At 40.8% G+C, this 27,574-nt stretch overlaps 1 protein-coding gene across 1 annotated transcript in view; it reads right to left on the bottom strand.

Annotated features, from left to right (window-relative positions):
* The window catches only part of COL4A1 (collagen type IV alpha 1 chain), a 228,855-nt gene that overhangs the window by 53,597 nt on the left and 147,684 nt on the right, over positions 1-27,574 (bottom strand). Inside the window, exons 24-27 of the mRNA XM_077297015.1 lie at positions 23,328-23,398; positions 22,612-22,803; positions 14,306-14,474; positions 13,991-14,083 (exon numbers count right to left, since the gene is read on the bottom strand). Coding sequence (XP_077153130.1) covers positions 13,991-14,083; positions 14,306-14,474; positions 22,612-22,803; positions 23,328-23,398 — 525 coding nt within the window. The remainder of the gene's footprint in view (positions 1-13,990; positions 14,084-14,305; positions 14,475-22,611; positions 22,804-23,327; positions 23,399-27,574) is intronic.

Here is a 27,574-nt window from a genome sequence, read left to right as displayed (position 1 = left end):
TAAATGTGAGTATAGCTGCAATGGAGTGACACAGTGAAAACCATAAGAATCATAGAAGCTCAGAAAATTTGTACAAGGTATTTCACTCAATTTTTTGGAAAAAGGTTATGTCTTCTTTACGGTCATAGGGGGAGTTTCAGGTTCATACGATACAAATGAATATTGCAGGGGTTGACCTGACACTGCAATTGATCATTGTACCAATCTTAATGATGTATTCAAGTACTGATGATGATTCTGGTGCCGTATTCATGTACTGATAATGGTTCTGGTACTACTTAGGGGCAGCACGGTGGCTCAGTAGTTAGCACTGCAGCCTTGCAGCACCGGGATCCTTGGTTCAAATCCCAGCAAGGACAACATCTACAAGAAGTTTGTGTGGGTTTCCTCTGGGTACACCAGTTTTCTTCTATATTCCAAAGACATACTGATAGGGAATTTAGATTGTGAGTCCCACTGGGGACAGTGATGACAATGTATGTAAAGCACTGCAGAATAAGATATCGCTATACAAGCAAAGCATAATAAATAAAACAATACTTCATGTACTGTTGATGGGGCTGTACTCATATAATGATTATGGTTTGGTTGATGCAGTCATGTACTGATAGTGGTTCTATGTTCATGTATGAATAATTGTTCTGGTGCTGCATTTTTGTACTGACGGTGGTTCTGGTGCTGTATTCTTACACTCCCTGACAGAAAACACCAAAGAATAGCACTAGGCTAAAAAATACTAAAATATCCAATTTTATTTTAACAAAAGTATTAATACACAAACAATTATTATTAAATACATTAAAACAAGAGGACAAACAAGTAAACAGGAAAAACCGACGGGTATGGCTGGAGACAAAGTGGTACTGATATATATAAAGTGCCTTAAGAACAATCAATATTAGATAAATACAGTCACAAAGACCATTTGCTCATCATCATAGATCATGGCGCGTATGCACCACAAGTGAGGTAAATATACTAATAAATATATAAAGAAATCATACCATACTAATATGCTGTCAAGAAACTTGTGCAGCAAATAAATAAATAAATATATTTTATCATCTATGTGCATGTGCAGGGTGCACACTCACCATGATCATGAAGTCCAGCAAAATAGATCAATCATAATGGCAAAACAAGTTAAAGGCACATAATTACCTAAATGTAAACCACCAGCCAGAGACCCACGACACCCGACGCGCGTTTCGCTACGGAAAGCTTCGTCCAGGGGTGGTGGGTAACTGGAAATGAGGCATTATTTATAGTTGTCATTGGCCAATGACAGAGAGACACACTGGCTCTCCACAAAAACACATAACTTAAACAAAAATAATATACCAAACATCCTACACTCGTAAATAACACAAAAAATAATAATAGAACATAGAAACTCATAATATTCACTGAATACTGATATCCACAACCAAATAACTCCCGGATCCGCCCCCATTACTTCCGGGTTACGACACAACCCATTCATTCAAATACCTATTTATCAACAAAATATCCATCAAATACATAGGTGAGTACTAAAGAAATGTCCACATAACTTCTGGGTCACCCATCACAAAATATAGCCATAAATAATGGAAAAAGCTTTGTCCGATCACCGGGATCCCTTCCTGATGGTAAGCGATGAATTACGGTCGTAACCATAGTTACCCCGATCTGATCACGTGACGCTGGAGGCCGTACCGCTGAAAAACGTCATATCCGGAAAGAAGTTGCATAAGGTATGCCGTACGGACCTAGTTCCAGAAGGGCCTTCTTCCAGACTGATCCAGTCGCCATGTGTGAAAAGGCTATTTTTTGGGGCCGGTACATAGATGATGTACTTATGATTTGGCATGGATCTCAACTGGAGTTGGAGGGATTTTTAGCAGATCTGAATCAAAACAACATCAATGTGAGATTGACACACAAACTAAGTAAGACCCAAATTGACTTCTTGGACATTTTGATTCAGGTGGACCAGGATGGATTTTTGCAGACCGATTTATTTAGGAAGCCCACCTCTACAAATTCCATCTTACATGCTTCATCACAGCATCCTAAGCACCTCATCCGTAATATTCCAACTGGACAATTCTTGAGAGCCCGTAGGATATGTTCTAATGACTCAAAGTTTGTGAAACAGGCAGCGGACCTTCAACAGCGGTTTGTTGACCGGGGTTACCAATCAAACTATATTCAACAGGCGTATACAAGAGCATGGACAAGTAATCGGACGGATTTACTTTGCAAGAAACGACCTGATAGATCAAAAGTGGATACGAAGGTAAGATGCATTCTGGACTTTCACTCCAGGAGTGATGAGGTGCATGAGATATTGTCAAAACATTGGAATGTTTTGCGACTAGATAAAACTATTGCAAAAATTATTGATACGGTCCCATCGGTTACATTTAGGAGGGCGAACAACCTTCGAGACAAATTAGTACGTAGCCAATATAAAAAAGAAGGCAATAAATATCTGTTTCAGTCAAAGGGCCCAGCCTGGGGTTGTACAGTTTGTGGCAAATGTGTCGCGTGCAAAAATATTTTGACAACCAATGACTTTGTTGACTCTTCTAATAACAGGAAATATGTTATTACACACTGCATCAATTGCACCACTAAGGGGGTCATATATTATGGAACATGCCCATGTAATCTTATTTACGTGGGTATGACATCGAGGGAATTACGACGTCGAGTCCGGGAACATATCCTCGATATTGAATCTGCAATTGAGGTTGAGGACATTACCAGTTTAAAAACAATCCCCCGCCACTTCAGGATGTACCATGGTTGTGACTCATCTAAATTTTTAGTTAGAGGCATTGATAGGGTTTTTCCTGGTACACGTGGTGGCAATTGGAAGAGAATCCTTGCACAGAAAGAGTCACGATGGATTTTTAAACTTAATACTATCACTCCCTTTGGTCTTAATGACCATAATAGTTTTGTGCCATTCCTCCCTGTATAAAATAGGATAATATTTAGTTTTTACTATACCCTCATATTTTTATCCATCTATTTATTATATTATATATATGTATTCATATGGTTTCCTCTGTACGGTAGATGCCTTTGGGGTATTTGTCCTGATCTTACCTATTATGATTCGACGGTTATGGTACATTTTATTAATTATCTATTCACATGTATTTTACATGTGGTTTTTGATTTTATATTATGTGTTTGTTGTACTGGTATGTTATTTTGGTTTTGTGGTTGTCTTCTGTTGTGGGTAACTGGGTTTTAGTATTCTGGTACTCACCTTTTTACTTATTTTTCCTTTTTTCTAGAGGCTTGTTTTGTCATCTAGTTGTGTTTCCTTTCTTTTATGGATTCCGGGACGACTACCAACATATCATCAACTTAATTTCACGTATATTGAAATAATAAATTGTTTCACCTTTTTTTGCATTATTGTTATTAATATCTTTCTTTCTTAAAGTTTTGGTATTTTTCACTTTTTTATTTTAAAAAAATTTTTTTTTATATTTATTTTTATTAGATTCTTGGCACATTGTATTAGGTCTTATTTATATGGTTAAATGATTAATATTCATGTGGTGTTCACTGCACTATATTTGGTATATGAGAAATTAGCACTATATTGAGCACTTTTCACTTTTTTTATTGTGGTTTTTTATTGTGGTTTTAGATACAGTTAAAAGGCAACCTGACATATTATATGTTTTTTTGTATTTTGTTTCTCTTCCCGGTATACCTTATATTTATATTCCTTATTGTTTTTCTTTCTTAATTGTGTGTTTTTTGTTTTTATATTATATTTATGGATATCCTATGAAACATCTTGAACCTGCCGATTTTATGATACCATTTGAGGGCCCGTGACCGTCCCTGTATACTATTTGGCAAGGTGATTCACTCTGCATGTCTACTCATAACCTTCCGGTGGACTGGATTGATACGTTCAGTTTCCATGACTACGGCATGCTATTCCCTGATTGCTTCCGTATACGATACATTCCATTGGATAAAGTGTGCACCACCTCCGGATGTGATGTACCGGCTTCGTCTAGCGTGTCATGTTACCATAACTACGGCATACCATGTACAAGTGGCCTTGGATGTGACGTGTTCAAGCGTCCCGCCCTCCAGCGTCACGTGTGTGACTGGAACTAGGTCCGTACGGCATACCTTATGCAACTTCTTTCCGGATATGACGTTTTTCAGCGGTACGGCCTCCAGCGTCACGTGATCAGATCGGGGTAACTATGGTTACGACCGTAATTCATCGCTTACCATCAGGAAGGGATCCCGGTGATCGGACAAAGCTTTTTCCATTATTTATGGCTATATTTTGTGATGGGTGACCCAGAAGTTATGTGGACATTTCTTTAGTACTCACCTATGTATTTGATGGATATTTTGTTGATAAATAGGTATTTGAATGAATGGGTTGTGTCGTAACCCGGAAGTAATGGGGGCGGATCCGGGAGTTATTTGGTTGTGGATATCAGTATTCAGTGAATATTATGAGTTTCTATGTTCTATTATTATTTTTTGTGTTATTTACGAGTGTAGGATGTTTGGTATATTATTTTTGTTTAAGTTATGTGTTTTTGTGGAGAGCCAGTGTGTCTCTCTGTCATTGGCCAATGACAACTATAAATAATGCCTCATTTCCAGTTACCCACCACCCCTGGACGAAGCTTTCCGTAGCGAAACGCGCGTCGGGTGTCGTGGGTCTCTGGCTGGTGGTTTACATTTAGGTAATTATGTGCCTTTAACTTGTTTTGCCATTATGATTGATCTATTTTGCTGGACTTCACGATCATGGTGAGTGTGCACCCTGCACATGCACATAGATGATAAAATATATTTATTTATTTGCTGCACAAGTTTCTTGACAGCATATTAGTATGGTATGATTTCTTTATATATTTATTAGTATATTTACCTCACTTGTGGTGCATACGCGCCATGATCTATGATGATGAGCAAATGGTCTTTGTGACTGTATTTATCTAATATTGATTGTTCTTAAGGCACTTTATATATATCAGTACCACTTTGTCTCCAGCCATACCCGTCGGTTTTTCCTGTTTACTTGTTTGTCCTCTTGTTTTAATGTATTTAATAATAATTGTTTGTGTATTAATACTTTTGTTAAAATAAAATTGGATATTTTAGTATTTTTTAGCCTAGTGCTATTCTTTGGTGTTTATGATTGCCATCACTGGGCTACTTACAGATTTGACATCGGATAGGTGGTAATACTCCCTGACAGAAGTTATGTCGCTTATCCATGTTATCTAAATAAAAGCTTATAACCTGATGTTAAATTCATCCATTGTTTCTATAAATTATTCTTTTGAAAGCTGATATGCAAATTGCCTCTTCTGAGAAAAAGAGAACTTAACTCTACAAAGCCACCTGTTGGAAGTAGCGATCCTACAAGTCACAATCAACCCTTTAACGAGTCGTGCAATATGACTTACGATAAAAGCCAAATCAGTATCTCAATTCACAGACACAGTGTTTTGGGCTGTTGGCCCTCGTCAGTGCGAAGCATGAGAACTGACTTGGCTAGGTGAGAGGCTCTGGACTGGGGTCTAAGGGGTAATGTTTCTCCTTATGGAGAGTGACATACCAGCTGGCTTGTCAAGGTAAGGAGGCTTATTCGCCGTGCAATGCTCCTCTGGGAAATTAAATATGCAAATTGCCTCTTCTGAGGCAAAAACTTTTGTCTTGCCAAAATCTGACCATTGTGTGTCCATTAACCCCTTCCCGACCTGTGACACAGCGTATGCGTCATGAAAGTCGGTGCCAATCCGACCTGTGACGCATATGCTGTGTCACAGAATGATCGCGTCCCTGCAGATCGGGTGAAGGGGTTAACTCCCATTTTACCCGATCTGCAGGGACAGGGGGAGTGGTACTTCAGCCCAGGGGGGTGGCTTCACCCCCCCGTGGCTACGATCGCTCTGATTGGCTGTTGAAAGTGAAACTGCCAATCAGAGCGATTTGTAATATTTCACCTATGAAAATGGTGAAATATTACAATCCAGCCATGGGCGATGCTGCAATAGCATCTGCCATGGCTGGAGACCCCGATCTGCCCCCACCCCACCGATCGCCTCCCCAGTCGTCCTTTTTGCCCCGATCTCCGTTCCGCTCCCCTCCTCCCTCCTGTCGGCTCCCCCGGTCCTCCTGTCCGCTCCCCAGGTCCTCCGATCCCCCCCCCCCGTGTTCCGGTCCCACCCCCCCATACTTACCTAGCTCCGATGTCCCTCCCGGTGTCCGGCCGTCTGCTTCATGGGCGCCGCCATCTTGGAAAATGGCGGGCGCATGCGCAGTGCGCCCGCCGAATCTGCCAGCCGGCAGATTCGTTCCTGCACATTTTGATCGCTGTGATAAGTTCTATCACAGCGATCAAAATAAAAAAAATAGTAAATAAATCACCCCCTTTATCACCCCCATAGGTAGGGACAATAATAAAATACAGAAAATATAATTATTTTTGTTTTTCCATTAGGGTTAGGGGTAGGGTTAGGGGTAGGGTTGCACTTAGGGTTGCACTTAGGGCTAGGGTTGCACTTAGGGTTGCACTTAGGGCTAGGGTTGCACTTAGGGTTGCACTTAGGGTTGCACTTAGGGTTGCACTTAGGGCTAGGGTTGCACTTAGGGTTGCACTTAGGGTTGCACTTAGGGCTAGGGTTGCACTTAGGGTTGCACTTAGGGCTGCACTTAGGGTTGCACTTAGGGTTGCACTTAGGGCTAGGGTTGCACTTAGGGTTGCACTTAGGGCTAGGGTTGCACTTAGGGTTGCACTTAGGGCTAGGGTTGCACTTAGGGTTGCACTTAGGGTTGCACTTAGGGCTAGGGTTGCACTTAGGGTTGCACTTAGGGTTGCACTTAGGGCTAGGGTTGCACTTAGGGCTAGGGTTGCACTTAGGGCTAGGGTTGCACTTAGGGCTAGGGTTAGAATTAGGGTTAGAATTAGGGTTAGAATTAGGGTTAGGGTTGGAATTAGGGTTAGAATTAGGCTATGTGCACACGGTGCGGATTTGGCTGCGGATCCGCAGCGGATTGGTCGCTGCGGATTCGTATCAGTTTTCCATCACGTTTACAGTACCACGTAAACCTATGGAAAACCAAATCCGCTGTGCCCATGGTGCGGAAAATACAGCGCGGAAACGCTGCGTTGTATTTTCCGCAGCATGTCAATTCTTTGTGCAATTCCGCAGCGTTTTACACCTGCTCCATAATAGGAATCCGCAAGTGAAATCCACACAAAAAAACACTGGAAATCCGCGGTAAATCCGCAGGTAAAGCGCAGTGCGTTTTACCTGCAGATTTTTCAAAAACTGCGGAAAAATCCACACAAATCCGCAACGTGAGCACATAGCCTTAGGGTTGGAATTAGGGGTAAGACTAGGGTTAGGGGTGTGTTGGGGTTACGGTTGTGGTTAGGGTTGGGATTAGAGTTAGGGGTGTGTTGGGGTTAGTGTTGGAGTTAGAATTGAGGGGTTTCCACTTTTTAGGCACATCAGGGGGTCTCCAAACGCGACACGGCGCCACCATTGATTCCAGCCAATCTTGCGTTGAAAAAGTAAAATGGTGCTCTCTCCCTTCCGAGCCCCGACGTGTGCCCAAACAGTGCTTTACCCCCACATATGGGGTACCAGCGTACTCAGGAGAAACTGATCAACAACTTTTGGGGTCCAATTTCTCCTGTAACCCTTGGGAAAATAAAAAATTGCGGGCTAAAAAATTATTTTTGAGGAAAGAAAAATGATTTTTTATTTTCACGGCTCTGCGTTATAAACTTCTGTGAAGCACTTGGGGGTTCAAAGTGCTCACCACACATCTAGATAAGTTCCCTTGGGGGTTTAGTTTCCAAAATGGGGTCACTTGTGGGGAGTTTCTACTGTTTAGGCACATCAGGGGCTCTGCAAACGAAACGTGACGCCCGCAGAGCATTCCATCAAAGTCTGCATTTCAAAACATCACTACTTCACTTCCAAGCCCCGGCATGTGCCCAAACAGTGCTTTACCCATACCTCCCAACTTTTGAAGATGGGAAAGAGGGACAAAGTTTGCGGCGCGCAAAGCGCGCCGCGGCAAATTTTAGGCCACGCCTCTGACCACACCCATTCATAATTAGTCACACCCATATCCACGTCCCAACCACACCCATTTAGCACTGCCGATCACACTGTTTCATATACAATAGTTATAAACAAAAAAATATGGCCACACAGTGCTCCATACTGTATAATGACCACACATGATGCCCCATACTGTATAATGGCCACACATGACGCTCCATACTGTATAATGAACACACATGACGCTCCATACTGTATAATGACCGCATGCATACTGTATAATGGCCGCACATGATGCTCCATACTGTATAATGACCGCACATGATGCTCCATACTGTATAATGGCCACACATGATGCTCCATACTGTATAATGGCCACACATGATGCTCCATACTGTATAATGACCGCATGCATACTGTATAATGGCCGCACATGATGCTCCATACTGTATAATGAACGCACATGATGCTCCATACTGTATAATGGCCACACATGATGCTCCATACTGTATAATGACCGCACATGATGCTCCATACTGTATAATGACCGCATGCATACTGTATAGTGGAGGCGGGATCGGTCGGGAGGAGACCCAGCATGTATAAGAAAAAAAAAACAGCCACAAACCTAAGCTACTCAGGTGCCGCCCCCTGCATTGTCCCCGCCCCAGTCTCGTAGTGCGGGACATTAGTGTCCCGCCCGGGATCCCGGGGCTGGCTGTCAAAATCAGGACAGTCCCGCGGGATCCGGGACGGTTGGGAGGTATGGCTTTACCCCCACATATGGGGTACCAGCGTACTCAGGAAAAACTGATCAACAACTTTTGGGGTCCAATTTCTCCTGTAACCCTTGGGAAAATAAAAAATTGCGGGCTAAAAAATTATTTTTGAGGAAAGAAAAATGATTTTTTATTTTCACGGCTCTGCGTTATAAACTTCTGTGAAGCACTTGGGGGTTCAAAGTGCTCACCACACATCTAGATAAGTTCCCTTGGGGGTTTAGTTTCCAAAATGGGATCACTTGTGGGGAGTTTCTACTGTTTAGGCACATCAGGGGCTCTGCAAACGCAACGTGATGCCCGCAGAGCATTCCATCAAAGTCTGCATTTCAAAATGTCACTACTTCACTTCCGAGCTCCGGCATGTGCCCAAACAGTGGTTTACCCCCACATATGGGGTATCACCGTACTCAGGAGAAACTGGACAACAACTCTTGGGGTCAAATTTCTCCTGTTACCCTTGGGAAAATAAAAAAATCAGGGCTAAAAAAATTTTTTTGAGGAAAGAAAACGTATTTATTATTTTCACGGCTCTGCGTTATAAACTTTTGTGAAGCACTTAGGGGTTCAAAGTGCTCACCACACATCTAGATAAGTTCCCTTGGGGGTTTAGTTTCCAAAATGGGGTCACTTTTGGGGGGTTTCTACTGTTTAGGCACATCAGGGGCTCTGCAAACGCAACGTGATGCCCGCAGAGCATTCCATCAAAGTCTGCATTTCAAAACATCACTACTTCACTTCCAAGCCCCGGCATGTGCCCAAACAGTGGTTTACCCCCACATATGGGGTATCAGCATACTCAGGAGAAACTGGACAACAACTCTTGGGGTCAAATTTCTCCTGTTACCCTTGGGAAAATAAAAAAATCAGGGCTAAAAAAATTTTTTTGAGGAAAGAAAACGTATTTATTATTTTCACGGCTCTGCGTTATAAACTTCTGTGAAGCACTTAGGGGTTCAAAGTGCTCACCACACATCTAGATAAGTTCATTTGGGGGTCTAGTTTCCAAAATGGGGTCACTTGTGGGGGGTTTCTACTGTTTAGGCACATCAGGGGCTCTGCAAACGCAACGTGACGCCCGCAGAGCATTCCATCAAAGTCTGCATTTCAAAACGTCACTACTTCCCTTCCGAACCCCGACGTGTGCCCAAACAGTGGTTTACCCCCACATATGGGGTATCAGCGTACTCAGGAGAAACTGGACAACTATTGGGGTCAAATTTCCCCTGTTACCCTTGGGAAAATAAAAAATTCAGGGCTAAAAAAATTTTTTTGAGAAAAGAAAAATTATTTTTTATTTTCATGGCTCTGCGTTATAAACTTCTGTGAAGCACTTGGGGGTTCAAAGTGCTCACCACACATCTAGATTAGTTCCTTGGGAGGTCTAGTTTCCAAAATGGGGTCACTTATGGGGAAGCTCCAATGTTTAGGCACACAGGGGCTCTCCAAACGCGACATGGTGTCCGCTAATGATTGGAGCTAATTTTCCATTCAAAAAGACAAATGGCGTGCCTTCCCTTCCAAGCCCTGCCGTGCACCCAAACAGTGGTTTACCCCCACATATGGGGTATCATCGTACTCAGGACAAACTGGACAACAACATTTGGGGTCCAATTTCTCCTGTTACCCTTGGGAAAATAAAAAATTCTGGGCTAAAAATCATTTTTGAGGAAAGAAAAATTATTTTTTATTTTCACGGCTCTGCGTTATAAACTTCTGTGAAGCACTTGTTGGTTTAAAGTGCTCACTATGCATCTAGATAAGTTCCTTGGGGGGTCTAGTTTCCAAAATGGGGTCACTTGTGGGGGAGCTCCAATGTTTAGGCACACAGGGGCTCTCAAAACGCGACATGGTGTCCGCTAACGATTGGAGCTACTTTTCCATTCAAAAAGTCAAATGGCGCGCCTTCCCTTCCGAGCCTTGCCATGCGCCCAAACAGTGGTTTACCCCCACATATGAGGTATCGGCGTACTCAGGAGAAATTGCCCAACAAATTTTAGGATCCATTTTATCCTGTCGCCCATGTGAAAATTAAAAAATTAAGGCTAAAAGAATTTTTTTGTGAAAAAAAAGTACTTTTTCATTTTTACGGATCAATTTGTGAAGCACCTGAGGGTTTAAAGTGCTCACTATGCATCTAGATAAGTTCCTTGGGGGGTCTCCTTTCCAAAATGGGGTCACATGTGGGGAAGCTCCAATGTTTAGGCACACAGGGGCTCTCCAAACGCGACATGGTGTCCGCTAACGATGGAGATAATTTTTCATTCAAAAAGTCAAATGGCGCTCCTTCCCTTCCGAGACTTACCATGTGCCCAAACAGTGGTTTACCCCCACATGTGAGGTATCAGTGTACTCAGGAGAAATTGCCCAACAAATTTTAGGATCCATTTTATCCTGTCGCCCATGTGAAAATTAAAAAATTGAGGCTAAAATAATTTTTTTGTGAAAAAAAAAGTACTTTTTCATTTTTACGGATCAATTTGTGAAGCACCTGGGGGTTTAAAGTGCTCACTATGCATCTAGATAAGTTCATTGGGGCGTCTAGTTTCCAAAATGGGGTCACTTGTGGGGGAGCTCCAATGTTTAGGCACACGGGGGCTCTCCAAACGCGACATGGTGTCCGCTAAAGATTGGAGCCAATTTTTCATTCAAAAAGTCAAATGGCGCTCCTTCCCTTCCGAGTTCTGCCGTGCGCCCAAACAGTGGTTTACCCCCACATATGAGGTATCAGCGTACTCAGAACAAATTGGACAACAACTTTCGTGGTCCAGTTTCTCCTTTTACCCTTGGGAAAATAAAAAAATTGTTGCTAAAAGATCATTTTTGTGACTAAAAAGTTAAATGTTCATTTTTTCCTTCCATGTTGCTTCTGCTGCTGTGAAACACCTGAAGGGTTAATAAACTTCTTGAATGTGATTTTGAGCACCTTGAGGGGTGCAGTTTTTAGAATGGTGTCACTTTTGGGTATTTTCAGCCATATAGAACCCTCAAATTGACTTCAAATGTGAGGTGGTCCCTAAAAAAAATGGTTTTGTAAATTTTGTTGTAAAAATGAGAAATCACTGGTCAAATTTTAACCCTTATAACTTCCTAGCAAAAAAAAATGTTGTTTCCAAAATTGTGCTGATGTAAAGTAGACATGTGGGAAATGTTATTTATTAACTATTTTGTGTCACATAACTCTCTGGTTTAACAGAATAAAAATTCAAAATGTGAAAATTGCAAAATTTTCAAAATTTTCGCCAAGTTCCCATTTTTTTCACAAATAAACGCAGAAATTATCGACCTAAATTTACCACTAACATGAAGCCCAATATGTCACGAAAAAACAATCTCAGAATCGCTAGGATCCGTTGAAGAGTTCCCGAGTTATTACCTCATAAAGGGACACTGGTCAGAATTGCAAAAAACGGCAAGGTCATTAAGGCCAAAATAGGCTGGGTCATGAAGGGGTTAACTGATCAATATTTCTGCATTGATACCAATTTATTTTTTAACCTAAACCACATTTCGGAGGGTTTCAGCTTTCAAAAGAATAATTTATACAACCAATGGATGAATTTAACGTCAGGTTATGTGCTTTTATTTACATTACATAAGTGACATAACTTCTGTCAGGGAGTGTATACTGATGATGGCTCTGGTGTTGTATTTATGTACTTATGGTAGTTTTGATTCTGTACTCATGTACAGATGGTGGTTCTGGTGCTGCATTCCTTTACTGATGATAGTTCTGGTGCTGTATTCCTGTACTGATGAAAGTTTTGGTGCTGTATTCCTATACTAATGGAGGTTTTGGTAATGTATTCATGTACAAATAGTAATTCTGGTGCTTTACTTTAGTACAGATGGTGGTTCTGGTGCTGTACTGATCTACAAATGTTGGTTCTGGTGCTGCATTCAGGTGGTGATGGTGTTCTGGTGCTGTATTCATGTATTAATGGTGGTTCTTGTGCTGTATTCATGTAGTGATGGTTCTGGTGCTGTAATTCTGTACTGCAGATGGCTATGGTGCTGCATTCATGTTCTGATGCTGAATCTGTATTTACGTATTTATGGTAGTTCTTGTGCTGCATTAATGTACTGGCGGTGGCCCTCGTGCTCTATTCATGAAATTATGATTCTGTATTCATGCACTAAAGTGGTTCTTTTGCTGTATTCATGAACTGATGATGGTTCTGTGCTATAGTCATACTGATTATTTTTCAGGTGATGTATTCATGTAATGATGATGGTTCTATGCTCCTGCTATGATGATATTTCTGATACTGCACTTTTGTACTGATCATGGTTCTGGTGCTGCATTCCTGTACTGATGATGGTTAAGGTGTGTATTCCTATAATGATGATTGTTCTGGTGCTTTATTCCTGTACTAATGGTGGTTTTGTTACAGTAGTCATGTACAGATAGTGATTCCTGTTCTTTATTTCAGTATAGAGAGTGGTTCAGATCCTATATTGATGTAATGATGATGGTTCTGGTGCTGTATTCTTGTATTGCTGATGGCTCTGCTGCGGTGTTGCTGTACTGATGATAGTTCTGGTGATATATTCATGTATCAATGGTGGATCTGGTGCTTTATTCATGTATTGATAGTTCCGGTGATGTATTCATGTGCTGATGATTGTTTGAGTGCTGTATTTATGTACTGATGATGTTTCTGATTATGTAGTAATGTAGGTTTAGCAACTCTTAATTTGTCAGATAACATACTGACAAGTTATGAACTATTGCATCTATATTTATACTGAAAGTATTGCAATTTTGTATTTTTGAGGTGGACAAAGATAAGAGTCCTACCTCAGTGTGCTATGTATACTGTGATGTCTGTGTAATCTAGTGAAATGCTTATATAAAACCTACCATATTAACAATATTTAAAGAGTTATCACTTAGTATTATTTGTGGTATTATATAGAACCATATGGAATATCTACTTTATTGCCTACATTAAAATGTTACTTTAATTTTATGTGTGAAAAATGGGTGTGTAACTGGATGTGGTCTACAAAAAAGGTGTGATCTAAAAAGGGGCATGGTTTCACGCCCTCAAACAAGAAAAATTTTAAATATTTGACTCCAACCCATGGAAAGATTAATTATTTATTAAAAGCAAGTACACTAATAGTCCGCTGTACCTTGATCTCCCGGAAATCCAGGAGAACCTGCACTTCCCATTGGTCCTGGTGGTCCAGTTACAACACTTAACTTGCCAGGTTCACCTTTGCTTCCTAAAGAGTAAACATAACAATGCAGACAATAATTAGTTGAATGGATTTCAGTAAAGTTAATGTTGCATTATGAAATATTCTATACACATGTAGCAAATGTAAATTTAAAACTTCACGTGTCATGATACCATGAGGCAGAATTCTTCTGATTTGCTTTTTTATGACATGTAACACGTTGTCATATTAACCTTTTCTACATCTGTAAATATTAATCGTACTTACCTGGGTTACCAGGTAATCCACCAAACCCTGGTACTCCAGGTTCTCCTCTTTCTCCAACCTGTCCTGCTGGACCAATTCCTGGAGGTCCTTGTAAACCTCGCTGTCCAGGAATGCCAGTGAATCCACTGTCTCCAGGGGGCCCACGCTCCCCTTTGGCACCAATTGTTCCCTGAATTGTATAAGTAGCAACACAGACATTGTATTTGGACCATTTCTTGTCAAGTGTTATAAATAATATGTAAAATATTGAATATGTTCAAAATATCTACTGACTGAAAACTACAGAGGTACATGTTTGATACACACAAGATAAATAGGAGTCATAGACACTTTACAAAATTACACAATTTTATTTAAATTAATTAAAAACATAAATAGCATGATATAAGTATGGCTTAGAAATTGGTCACTGGTAATATAGTGGTGCCATAATGCTACATGAACAATCCCCACTCAAAATTCAGAGTATATACAGTAGTCAAATATAATTTAGGTTGCCCACATAAACTGAGCAGTTATGTACAGTATATGATTGCTCAGAAAAAGCCAAATCAATATACATTCATATATATGTAGTTATTATGGTTCCTAAGTACATCATGCAATAAATCACTGGTATTTGGAAACAGTAGAAAGTACATGAAGTCAGATCAATGTAGTATAAGTCTAAATTACATTTGGCTATATGCCCTGGATTTTCAGTGGGACTTTTTCATGTAGAATTGTCGTACTTATATCATGCCATACTTATATAATACTCATTATGGTTTCAAATTAATTTAAATAAAATTGTGTAATTTTATAATGTGAAATTTTGTTGTTAGCTTTAAAGGAGTTATTCACTACTTGAACAATCCCTTCTCTATCCCATTTTTTCCCACTTGTAAAAGTTATAACCGATATGCTCGGTATACCTCCAGTGTCGGTGAGGTTTCCCAGGAGAGCCAGTGTCAACACCGTTGGAAAGACATTGGCACAGGAGGTAAGTATAAGTGTTATTTTTTTACAAGGGGTAATCATGGGGCTGGAGAAGGGGTTGTCCAAATAGTGGACAACCACTTTAACTAAAGCTGTCAAATTATTTTTTTATCATCTACATATGAGTCAAAACAGCTTGAAATTTTTTGTCTTTTTTATAAATTAATACTAGTTATAAGCTTTCATTACATATCAGATTATTTTCATGTGATATCTATTGAATTTTAGTCTTTGTTTTTAATGCTTTAGCAAACTATTTCATTAGGGAGCAGTATCATTCCTTTATTGTACTCCTGGAGGCCTGGTTAACGGGCTTTTCCGAGATCCATTTCAAAATCTAAAAACCTTCAAAAGGTCTGTAATATTAATATATAGTTGAAGTTTGATTATTTATTTTGCCAGAAAATCATTTTATGCAGGTAAATAAAAAGAGAAAAAGAAAGGTATATTAAATGGAAAGAGGGGGCATATCTAACGAAAAATATAATGCTATTGCAGGGAATGCTGGGCAACCGTTAGTAGAGCTAAAGCCAGCAATGAAGTGAGGCTTGCAAGGGAGACCAAAAGTAGTAAAAAAGGATTTTGGGAGTATGTCAAAAGCAAAAGAAAACGCAAAGATTCTATACGATTTTTACAGGATGAAAAGGGTGAAGTGGTCAAAAATGATATTGAGAAGGCCGAACTTTTAAATTCCTATTTTGCATCTGTGTTCTCTGAGAAAATAACTGTAACATCAACTAATCTTCGCAGTGTCATCGAAGGAATAAAAGAATCCACACTATCTATAAACAGAGAGATGGTGAGGGAACATTTAGGTAATTTGGTTGGGTTGGACACGATGACCCTGAAGATCCCTTCTATAAACACAATGCTAATCTTGGTGTATTTATATCCTGATAATACCCATTCCTTTGTCTTCACAAACTACACTACTCATCAATCTTTTCCTTATCTGAGTACTTTCACCTCACCTCATGACTGTTACTCCTCCCCTGTGTGTCCTATATTTGAGCTAGTGCAGCATGGGCTTCTCTCTACTTCTGCAAATTGTGAGAATCTGCAATTGTATGTTGCTATCTGGGATTGCCATTGTTTCCTTTGTTCAGCTGCATCCTACTTAACAAATTAACAAATTCCGACCAACTATTGTGAGAAGCTTGTGGAAGGATATCCCAAACATTTGACCCAAGTCATTCAGTATAAAGCCCCCGTCACACTAAGCGAGGTCGCTAGCGAGATCGCTGCTGAGTCACAAGTTTTGTGACGCAACAGCGACCTCAGTAGCGATCTCGCAATGTTTGACACGTAGCAGCGACCAGGCCCCTGCTGTGAGATCGCTGGTCGTGTCGGAATGGCCTGGACCTTTTTTTGATCGTTGAGGTCCCGCTGACATCGCTGAATCGGTGTGTGTGACACGGATTCAGCGATGTCTTCACTGGTAACCAGGGTAAACATCGGGTTACTAAGCGCAGGGCCGCGCTTAGTAACCCGATGTTTACCCTGGTTACCATCGTAAATGTAAAAAAAAAAAAACACTACATACTCACATTCCGGTGTCCGTCAGGTCCCTTGCCGTCTGCTTCCCGCACTGACTGACTGCGGCCGTAAAGTGAAAGCACAGCACAGCGGTGACGTCACCGCTCTGCTGTTAGGGCCGGCGCTCAGTCAGTGCAGGAAGCGGATGCCGGGGGACGCGAAGGTGAGTATGTACTGTTTGTTTTTTTACATTTTACACTGGTAACCAGGGTAAACATCGGGTTACTAAGCGCGGCCCTGCGCTTAGCAACCCGAAGTTTACCCTGGTTACCCGGGGACCTCGGCATCGTTGGTCGCTGGAGAGCTGTCTGTGTGACAGCTCCCCAGCGACCACACAGCGACTAAACAGCGACGCTGCAGCGATCGGCATCGTTGTCTGTATCGCTGCAGCGTCGCTAAGTGTGACGGGGCCTTAAGAGCAATAGTATCAAACACTAATGAAATGTATGTAAACTTTTGACTTTGAAGTAAGGCTATTTTCACACTTCCCTCTTTTCTGATCCGTCACAATCCGTCGATTTTTAAATTTGCAGGATCCTGCATTTTCCCATAGACTTGTATTAGAGACGGATTGTGACGGATGGCCATCCATTTCATCCGTCGTGCTCTGGATCTGTCGTAAAATAGCGGTCTGTTGTGCAGAAAAAACGTTCATTGTAATGTTTTTTGTGCATGTCGGAAAATCGGTCAGCAACGCATCCTGCGCTGCCCGTCGTCGGCTACAATGGAAGCCTATGGATGCAGGATCCGTCGCTGACCGTCACACACAGGAATCCAGCGACGGATCCAGTTTTTCCCTTCTGAGCAGGCCCGGAAGGATTTTTGAGTCCGGGTCACAGAGTCTCTCTTTCTCTCTCGCTGGGCTGGCGGAACGCACTGAGTAAATAGTGAGATGTTATTTGGTGCGTTCGCAGCCCGGGGTCCACCGTGCAGGAGAGAACCTGCTGCTGACAAATGGCGGCCCTATATGGCGGTAGAAGCGAACTCTGTTATTTCACAGAGTCGCCTAAAGAAAGCACTGTGTCCTGTTTAACTCACAGGAGTACACAGCAACTGCCAAGCAGATAGCAGTTTGTGGTTACGCAATCAAAGAGGCAATCATACAATCTCCTCACCGGAGGAGCCGGTATTCTAGGGGCTTATTTCAGCCGGGTCCCTGAACACATATACACGTAACCACACTGGCGCAAAGCACATAACTTAGATTTGATACTAGTGCATGGCCGTGCGGTCATGCAAACCTTTTATAGCTGCAGCAAGTACAGGACCTTCCCAGAAGGACCAATGGGAGGCTGCTACAAAAGCCAAGCACCTTCAGGCAGGACCTTCCTAGAGGACCAATGGGATTAGCTGCAGTGTCTAAGCATGTGACTCTTGATCTCCAACGAGAGATCTTACCCTGGGCATGCTCAGAAGGGGAGAAGCAGGACTTAATCCCAAAAGCGTCTGCTCGCCGCTGCCCAGTACTGGCTACAATGGCAGAAGCTGGAAAGGCAGCAGTAACCCTTTGAATAGAGTCAGACTGAGCGAGACGCTGGGACCGACGTCTCCGCTGAGCAGACTCCAAGACTCCACTGCGGCTGGAGAAGAATGGGAGACCGCAGCGGAGATGGCCTGAGATTCCCCCTGTGCAGAGGCGGGATCTCTCTCTCTCTTGCTCTCTCTCTCATTTCACTTCCGGAAATTTTTCCAATTCCAAACGACGCATCCATCATTTCACAGGATCCGTCGCACACGTTTTCAATATTTTCATGACGTCCGTCGATACGTCATTTCACTGCACGTCAACGGAAAACAAAAAACGGAAGTCTGAAAGTAGCCTAAGTAATGAAAATGCCTTAAACATTCTCTCTCATTATTCTGGCATTTGGTAATTATTAATTATGGTAATCCTAATTGACCTAAAACGGGAAAGGTTTATTCTGATTTCCTGTCAGATATTGAGAAAAACATGCATATGCGTCTCTTTATATAGTGTATGTAAACGTCTGGTTTCAACTGTATATAGATGGACAATTTCAATCACATAAGAAAATATAAAATGACAAGAATATTCTAAGTGCAGGCCATTGTGCATTGTGGATATCTAAGCAGCTACAAAGAAAAACAAAGTCAAAAAGTAAGTATCAATAAAGAAAGTAGGACCATATTATATAGAATACATATATCCATTATCCATATATCCACAAGTTTCACTGAGGCGCCGTCTGGAGTGATGGATGGATATATGTATTCTATATACGGTAATATGGCTCTACTATATCCTTACTTTTTGACTGTTTTTCTTTGTGGCTGCTGCTGAGATATCCACCATACACCATGGACTGCACTTAGTGAAATTCATGTCATTCTATATGTGTATATTTAGTTGACATTATCCTTTTATACAATGGAATATAAAAGTTTGTGCAATAGCAAAACAATAATTTTGTAATAACAAAATTACTGTTATTGTGAACACTTAAGCAAGTTGAAGATGAAATGATCTCTACAAGGGATAAAGTTAAAGATGACAAATTTCCTTTGTATTTTAGGCCCCCAAAAATATTTATCTTTATCTTTTATGTTTAGATGTTACAAAAAAGAAAATGGGCCAATGCAAAAATTTAGCACCCTATTTTGCAAGTATCACAGCTTGTAAATGCTTTTTGTAGCCAGCCAAGAGTCTTTCAGTTCTTGTTTGAAGGATTTTCACCCTTTCTTCCTTGGAAAATTCTTCCAGTTCTGTGAGATTCCTGGGTCATGGGTCATCTTGCATGCACTGCTATTTTGAGGTCTAGCCACAGATTTTCAATTATGTTCAGATCAGGTGACTGTGAGGGCCATTGTAAAACCTTCAGCTTGCACCTTTTGAGGTAGTCTATTGTGGATTTTAATGTGTGTTTAGGATCATTATCCATTTGTAGAAGCCATCCTATTTTTAACTTCAGCTTTTTTACAGATGGTGTTATGCTTGTATGAAAAATTTTCTGAAATATCATTGAAGCCATTCTTCCCTCTACCTGTGAAATGCTTCCAATGACACTGGCTGCAACACAACTCCAAAGCATGATTGATACATCCCCATGCTTAATGTTAATGTTCTTTCCCTGAAATTGTGTGCCCTTTTTTCTCCACACATACTTTTGATCATTGTGGCCAAAGAGTTCTATTTTAACCTTGTCGGTCAGCAGGACTTGTTTCCAAAATGCATCAGGCTTGTTTAGATGTTCCTTTGCATACATCTGAAACTGAATTTTATGGTGGGGACGCAGGAGAGGTATTCTTCTGATGACTCTTCCACGAAGGCCATATTTGTGCAGGTGGCTCTGGATAGTGGAACAAAGCACCAAAACTTCAAAGTCTACAAAATCTTTCTGGAGGTCTTTTGAAGTCAAGCGGGGTTCTGATTTGCCTCTCTAGCAATCCTACGAGCGGCTCTTATTGAAATTTTGTTTGGTTTCCAAGACCTTAACTTGACCTCCACTTTTATTGTTAACTGCCATTTCTTAACTACATTTCAAATTGAGGAAAGTCCAACTTGACTATCTTCTTATGGCCTTATCCTGCTTTGTGGCCCTCCAGAATTTTCATTTTCAGAGTGCTAGCCAGCTGCTTAGAAGAACCCATAACTGATGTTTTTTGGCACAAGGTTGGAGGCTGAGTTTTTATAAAGCAGGGAAATTTGCATTACCTGGCCTTTCTTAATGATGACAGTGAACAAGCCACAACCCTAACAAGTTAATTAAGGTCTGAAACCTTAGTCAAAATTACCTGAGCACACAAATCTCCAAGAATGCTCAAACTTTTGCATCTACCCATTTTTTTTTTTTTTAATTTTTAAAATGTACAAAATTACAATATTTTTTTTTTCAGAAAATATAAAGGAAATGTGTCATCTTTAACTTTACCCCTTTTAGAGATCATTTCATTTTCACCTTGCTTAACGGTTTACAATAACAGTAATTTTGACCAGGTGTGCCCAAACTTTTATGTGCCTCTGTATATATCCTGATGCATATGTGTTATATAAATCAATGACAATTTTGTCTTCATTTTTTATATACTTTCACCACGTATGCACTTAGACTACCATTAGTGATTTTCTTATTACTATGACAGACCTCTTTACAGTATACGTAGCAATAAACATATGTTCCTTTATTTTTTTTCAAAACTAACTCGTTGTATCAGCCAAATATAAATATTGATGATAGTTTTATGTCCTATTACAGGCTACGTATTTTATATATACTTTTATTATAGAAATTTTCAATTTGTATCCATCTTTTTGCATGTTTGCCATGCTAGTCATCCTTTTGGACTCCTTTTTTAGTGTTGTAATTCTCTTTTAACGATTACTTAAGGATATGCAATTTGTTATATTTTGACATTTGTTTCTCCTTTCTACCCTCTATATACAGTAGCATTATGCAGTACATCAATCCACTCAGCCGCTCCATATATAAAGTCTTATCCTGCAGTACATCGCTCCTATCAGCCCTCTACTGTATATACATTATCATCCTGCAGTATATCATTCCTCTCAGCCCTCTATATACTGTACATTATCATCCTGCAGTATATCATTCCTCTCAGCCCCTCTATATACTGTACATTATTATCCTGCAGTATATCATTCCTCTCAGCCCCTCTATATAGTGTACATTATCATCCTACAGTATATCATTCTTCTCAGCCCCTCTATGTAAACAGATCATGTATTCCCTAAGGCCCCTTTCACACATCAGTTTTTTGCCGGCTGGCTTGACGGATCCGTCGCAGATTGTGAAAAACTGATGTGACGGATCAGACTAAGGGATCTGGCTAATTGGATAGGAGCAGGCTCAGTTAAAAAAAAAAACGGAATCCGTCGCCATAGGCTTCCATTCTAGCAAACGACGGATGGCGACAGATTCGTCGCTGTCCGTTTTTTTGACATACACAAAAAACGTTACTTTGTCCGTTGTCTCCGGCCACCGGACAAACTATTTTCGACGGATCTAGCGAATGACAGATGAAACGTGAGGCCATCCGTCGCTAATACAATTCTATGAGAAAAAACGGATCTGGCGACATGAGTTGCCGGATCCGTTTTTTTCAAAATGCGACGGATTGTGACTGATGGCAAAAAACTGATGTGTGAAAGGGGCCTAAGCATTGTGCCTGATAAAATCAGGATGTACAGCTAATCAAGTTCGTCAGCAAAATGTAGTTTATGTTTATAAATAGAGTCTCTCCTTCTTTGATGTGAGTTAAGGTTCTCAAGTTTCATGTCAGCTAGAAGTATATTGCTGACTGGGTAAGTGTATTGAGGGTGTAACATCACATACATAAAGGGAACCATTTTCGCTGCTGTTTGGGGTATCTGTTGTGATCCTTGGCCCTTGTGATTCTAACAAAATAAAAAATATCTTGGACAACCCCTCTAAGGCAGGTAAACAAAACTTTACACAGATAAAACTCTGTGTGCAGCTCCCCTTTCATGCTCCGGCTTCATCAAGAAGGACCTGTACTATATGGACACTGTAATAAAGTCTGAGATAATGCCATGCCATGTAATAATGTTATTTATCTCTGAATTGTTTGTTTGAATATCATTTCAGTTGCCTATACACCGGAAGGAAATTGTATCTCCAATACAGCCACCACCAAAGTTTTGTAAAGAATAGATGCCGCATTTAAAAAAAAAAAAACACAATGATTATATTCTACATATTGTATCCACATCAAATCAATGAAACAATTTGATACATGGGACACCGCCTTTAGCCTTTAAGACAGAAAATTTGCTAAGGATAAATTTCTCATACCGATACACCTTTGGGACCTGGTTGTCCAGGCTGACCATCTCTTCCTGGCCTTCCTTCTCTACCAGGCGTACCTTGCAGCCCAGGTAAACCAGCGTCTCCTTTATCTCCTTTTAGTTTTGGTTCAAAATAAACTTCACCAGGAGATCCTTTTGCTCCAGGTCTCCCCATAAGACCTGGTATACCTTGTGATCCCTACAAAAACATATATTATTATTATTATTATTATTATTATGAAGTAGAAGAAGAAAGAGCACTTTAAAAAGGCTCAAGCCATCATATCTTGCATTTTACAGCAGTAAAATCTTTCTGAGTGCTCAAATGATAAGGGCATGAGCACACGTCATGTTATAGACGCCAGCATACCGGTTTAGTTTTTGCTACAGGAAAATTGTATAAGAAAATGCTGGCAGTGTTTTTCCTCAAGCATCCTCTTTTGCGTCTTAGCTGTCATTATTGCAGCAGCTTTGCCATTAGCAGTTATTTCATGAACAGAAGACACTAAAAGGATGGACCAGTCACTTCTTTTAGCAACTTCATGACTTTAGAAGCCTGAATCGGTTAAAAGAAGCTATAAAAAGACTGAATTTATGGCCAGCAAGTTGCTTTGACATCGCTGTGCATATGTGATTTCAGGTGGGTTCCAGGCAAAATCCTACTAATGAGAAGAGGCACCAGGAATACATTTCATAACTAGCTAACAAACACTCAATACTTACAGGTGAACCTGGTGGGCCATCATAGCCCGGTTCTCCTCTGTCTCCCTTGTTTCCCGGTTGACCAGAAATACCTTAAAAAGACATGCATATATTATACGGATGGGTTAATATTATCAGCTTTTTTTAAAAAAAATGTACTTGGTGTTAAATAATTTCAAATGCAAAAAAGTGGACTTCCAATTTAAGGCGGTTTACCATGCTTCCAGTACTGATGACCAATCCTTACGATAATCAATAGCAAGTCACTGATGGTCCAATGCCTGCTATCCTCCCTCATCAATTAGTTGTTGTCAGCTCCAACAGTAGCCAGATGAAAAATATATTCACTGTTTACATCAAGCCACAGCCGGTGCTTATAACAGCTGACAGGAGAGGGTGTTCAAACCTTACTGATATGATATTGATGACCTAGGGTAGGTCATCAATATTAGAAGCCTGATGAATTCTTTAAAAACTATATTGGTTTTCCTGGAGTATTTTATTTTTTTCCTGTTGGGCTAAGAACTGACAGGCAGGTAGTTACTGATTACCTGTTTATGCAATTCAGCTGCTCCCTGTCAACAGAGCAGCTCTTCCTCTTACAGGCGGTTCTGTTGAATGGGCGTGACTGCCATGGTCATACTGATTGACAGCCAACTCCCTGCAGTTATGTAGCTGGGAGCCGGCTGTCAATCAGCATGACATCGGCAGTCATACTCTGAGAACAGAACAGAGTGGAAGAGATGCAGCTCCTCTGTCGTCTTGTCGTCACCACAGTGACCGCTGTGAGGTGGCAGAGATCAGGCCGAGCACAACACGCAAATAGTTAGCAGCTACCTGTCTGTAAGTTCTTAGTCCCATAAGAAGAAAAATTGTTAATTGTTAAATATTTTTACAATATATCCTTATTGCATTAAAAACTCTTCTTTTAAAACAGCCAATCAGCAAATGCTCACATTCATACAGACTTAAAGTTAAATTGCCTTATTATTGAGTTTATTGGTATCTGTAAAAATACATCTTTGTTTCTGTGTAAGGAATTTTTCCTTTGCATTATGTTGAATAATATGAACTTATATTAGGATGCACACTTTTAATATAACAGCATAAAATACAATAATTTTACTTAAATAGAACCTGTCAGTAGGATCAACCCTTCTAAGCTGTCTATATTGAAATATAGGTCATAGGAAGCTGAATACAATGATACCTTGATATCTGCGAACCGATGTCTTATTCCAGAAACATCTACATTTTTATTATATGTAAATGAGCTGTTCAGGACTATGGGCCGGACACTGATCTGCATGAAACCCTGCCTCCAGAGCTTATTTTAAAGGTACCTTCACACGAAACGACTTTACAACGAGAACGACAACGATCCGTGACGTTGCAGCGTCCTGGATAGCGATATCGTTGTGTTTGACACGCAGCAGCGATCTGGATCCTGCTGTGATATCGCTGGTCGGAGCTAGAAGGCCAGAACTTTATTTGGTCGTCAGATCGCCGTGTATCGTCGTGTTTGACAGCAAAAGCAACGATGCCAGCAATGTTAAACATGGAGCTAACGACCTGTGAGAACGATAAGTGCGTCACCGCTACGTCACAGGATCGCTCCTGCGTCGTTCTGGAGCTGCTGTGTTTGACATCTCTACAGCGATGTAAACAGCGACGCTGCAGCGATCAGCTCGTTGTCGTTCTCGTTGTAAAGTCGTTTCGTGTGAAGGTACCTTAAATAAATGGCCCCTCTCTGCTCTCCTGATCTCACTGCAGAGCTGTGTGTGATTATACCTGGCACATCTGCAGGTTCCTCTCAGTGCTTCAATATTATTGCAATACAGCAGAGCTGTGAGAGCTGCAGGTGCTAATGTGTTTGTTTTGAGACAAAGTTCAGTTCCACTGTTCTAGATGTGTTAGTTACATGCCTCACACTGGTAATGTCTTCTTTCATTTAAAATAATCAGAGAAGGCAGATACTCAGGGAGATTAGTGTTCTTAATAACTCATTTACATATAAGACAAATGAGGATTTACGCATAATAAGACATCAGATTGCAGATATCAAGGTATCATGTTATTCAGCTTCCTATGACCTGCTGCATGCCCATTTATATGATTTAGGAGGGTTGATTCTACTGACAGATTCCCTTTAACTTTTAATTATTTAAAGGGTTTGTACAACAGGAAAATATTTGGATTGATTTGGATTGATTAACCCTTTACTGCTGAAATCTTGTTTTCACATTCCTGACAAAGTCCCATTTTTCAAATTTGACATTTGACTTTATATGGTAATAATTTTGGAGTACCGTACTTTTATATATCCCAGTGATTCTGAGGTTGTTTTTTGCGACACATTGTACTTCGTGACAGCTGTAAATTTAGGTAATAAAACTGACATTTATTTATGAAAATAAATTTGAGACCTTTGTGTAATACTTTGGACAATGATAGGGTGCAGTTATCATGGTGCATTGTGGTCAATGAGAACATCCCTTTTGTCCTTAGGGTACTGTCACACAGTTGCACTTTTGTCGCTACGACGGTACGATCCGTGACGTTCCAGCGATATCCATACGATATCGCTGTGTCTGACACGCAGGAGCGATCAGGGACCCTGCTGAGAATCGTACGTCGTAGCAGATCGTTTGGAACTTTCTTTCGTCGCTGGATCTCCCGCTGTCATCGCTGGATCGTTGTGTGTGACAGCGATCCCTTCGCTTGTAACCAGGGTAAACATCGGGTTACTAAGCGCAGGGCCGCGCTTAGTAACCCGATGTTTACCGTGGTTACCAGCGTAAAAGTAAAAAAAACCAAACAGTACATACTTACATTCCGGTGTCTGTCCCCCGGCGTTCTGCTTCTCTGCACTGTGAGCGCCGGTCGGCCGGAAAGCGAGCACAGCGGTGACGTCTGACGTCACCGCTGTGCTTTCCGGCTGGCGCAGACACAGTGGAGAGAAGCAGAACGCCGGGGGACAGACACCGTAATGTGAGTATGTAGTGTTTGTTTTTTTTTACTTTTACGCTGGTAACCACGGTAAACATCGGGTTACTAAGCGCGGCCCTGCGCTTAGTAACCCGATGTTTACCCTGGTTACCCGGGGCCTTCGGCATCGTTGGTCACTGGAGAGCGGTCTGTGTGACAGCTCCCCAGCGACCACACAACCACTTACCAACGATCACGGCCAGGTCGTATCGCTGGTCGTGATCGTTGGTAAATCGTATAGTGTGACAGTACCCTTACACTTGAACACCAGCAGGTTGTCGCTATGTAGTGGCCCTGCTCTCATCCTTTCTGAGAAGCTGCCCAATTAGTGGCCTAGGGAAACCACTCTAATTTTTAAGCAAGGTACCATATGCAACAATAACACTGGCTGAGAGGGACTTGAAGAGTAGATGTTAGTGTAGAAGTTACCCAAGTAAATGTGGTAAACCTGGTCAAGTAATGGGTACATCACTTCTCAAACAACTTTCCAACTCATTTCCAGTACAGGGAGCATTCTGTTGGGTACCACAGGGTCAGATATGGGCACTCTTCTTTTTAATATATTTATTAATGACCCTATTAATTTTCCTTTGATATGGGGCAACTAACACCTGCCTCATGGGGTTTTTGCCTTCTTCTGGATCAATATGTTAGGTTAGGTTGAACTCAATGGATGTATTTCTATCTTTAATCTATAAAATTATTAGTTTCAGGATGTGCATATTTATGTAAGTACATTATTTTAGTTTTTGATTTTATTTTTCCATGTGAAAATGTTTCTGTTTGTTTTTCAAATTAATTGTACAGTTAGGTGACGTTAAAGGAGGAAAAAAGATCTGAAATTAATCTTTTTATATGATTTTTTACATGAAAAAAAATGGCATTTTAACAAGTGTGTGCAGACTTTTTTTATAACTCCACAGAAAAAACAGGCAAAGGTGCTTACCTGTCCAGCCCTCAAATCAAATGCACTAACATGGTGCAGCGGGCCCAAGTAAAGATGGCGACTGCACAGGTGCGGTAATACCAAATGAGACGGCCAGCCCACAATCAGGGATGCTTTTTTTTATAACAACTGTAAATGTATTTCAGCCCTGTACCTGCAGCTGCAGTAAAATAGCTAGGTAGGATTTTAATACTATTTACCTGCAGACCCACCCCATATATCTGCACGTAAGCAGCAATTTTGAACTCGCCAGGTGCCCTTTAACCAGCTAATATATGTTAGCTACAGTAAATGAATGTAAAAAGTGAACCATTGCAAAAAATAAATTGGTTCT

Source organism: Ranitomeya variabilis, chromosome 3 (assembly GCF_051348905.1).
Source record: "Ranitomeya variabilis isolate aRanVar5 chromosome 3, aRanVar5.hap1, whole genome shotgun sequence".
In the NCBI taxonomy this organism is placed as follows: domain Eukaryota; kingdom Metazoa; phylum Chordata; class Amphibia; order Anura; family Dendrobatidae; genus Ranitomeya; species Ranitomeya variabilis.
The sequence above is the reverse complement of the archived record's forward strand: the minus strand, read 5'-3'. Positions and strand labels throughout refer to the sequence as shown.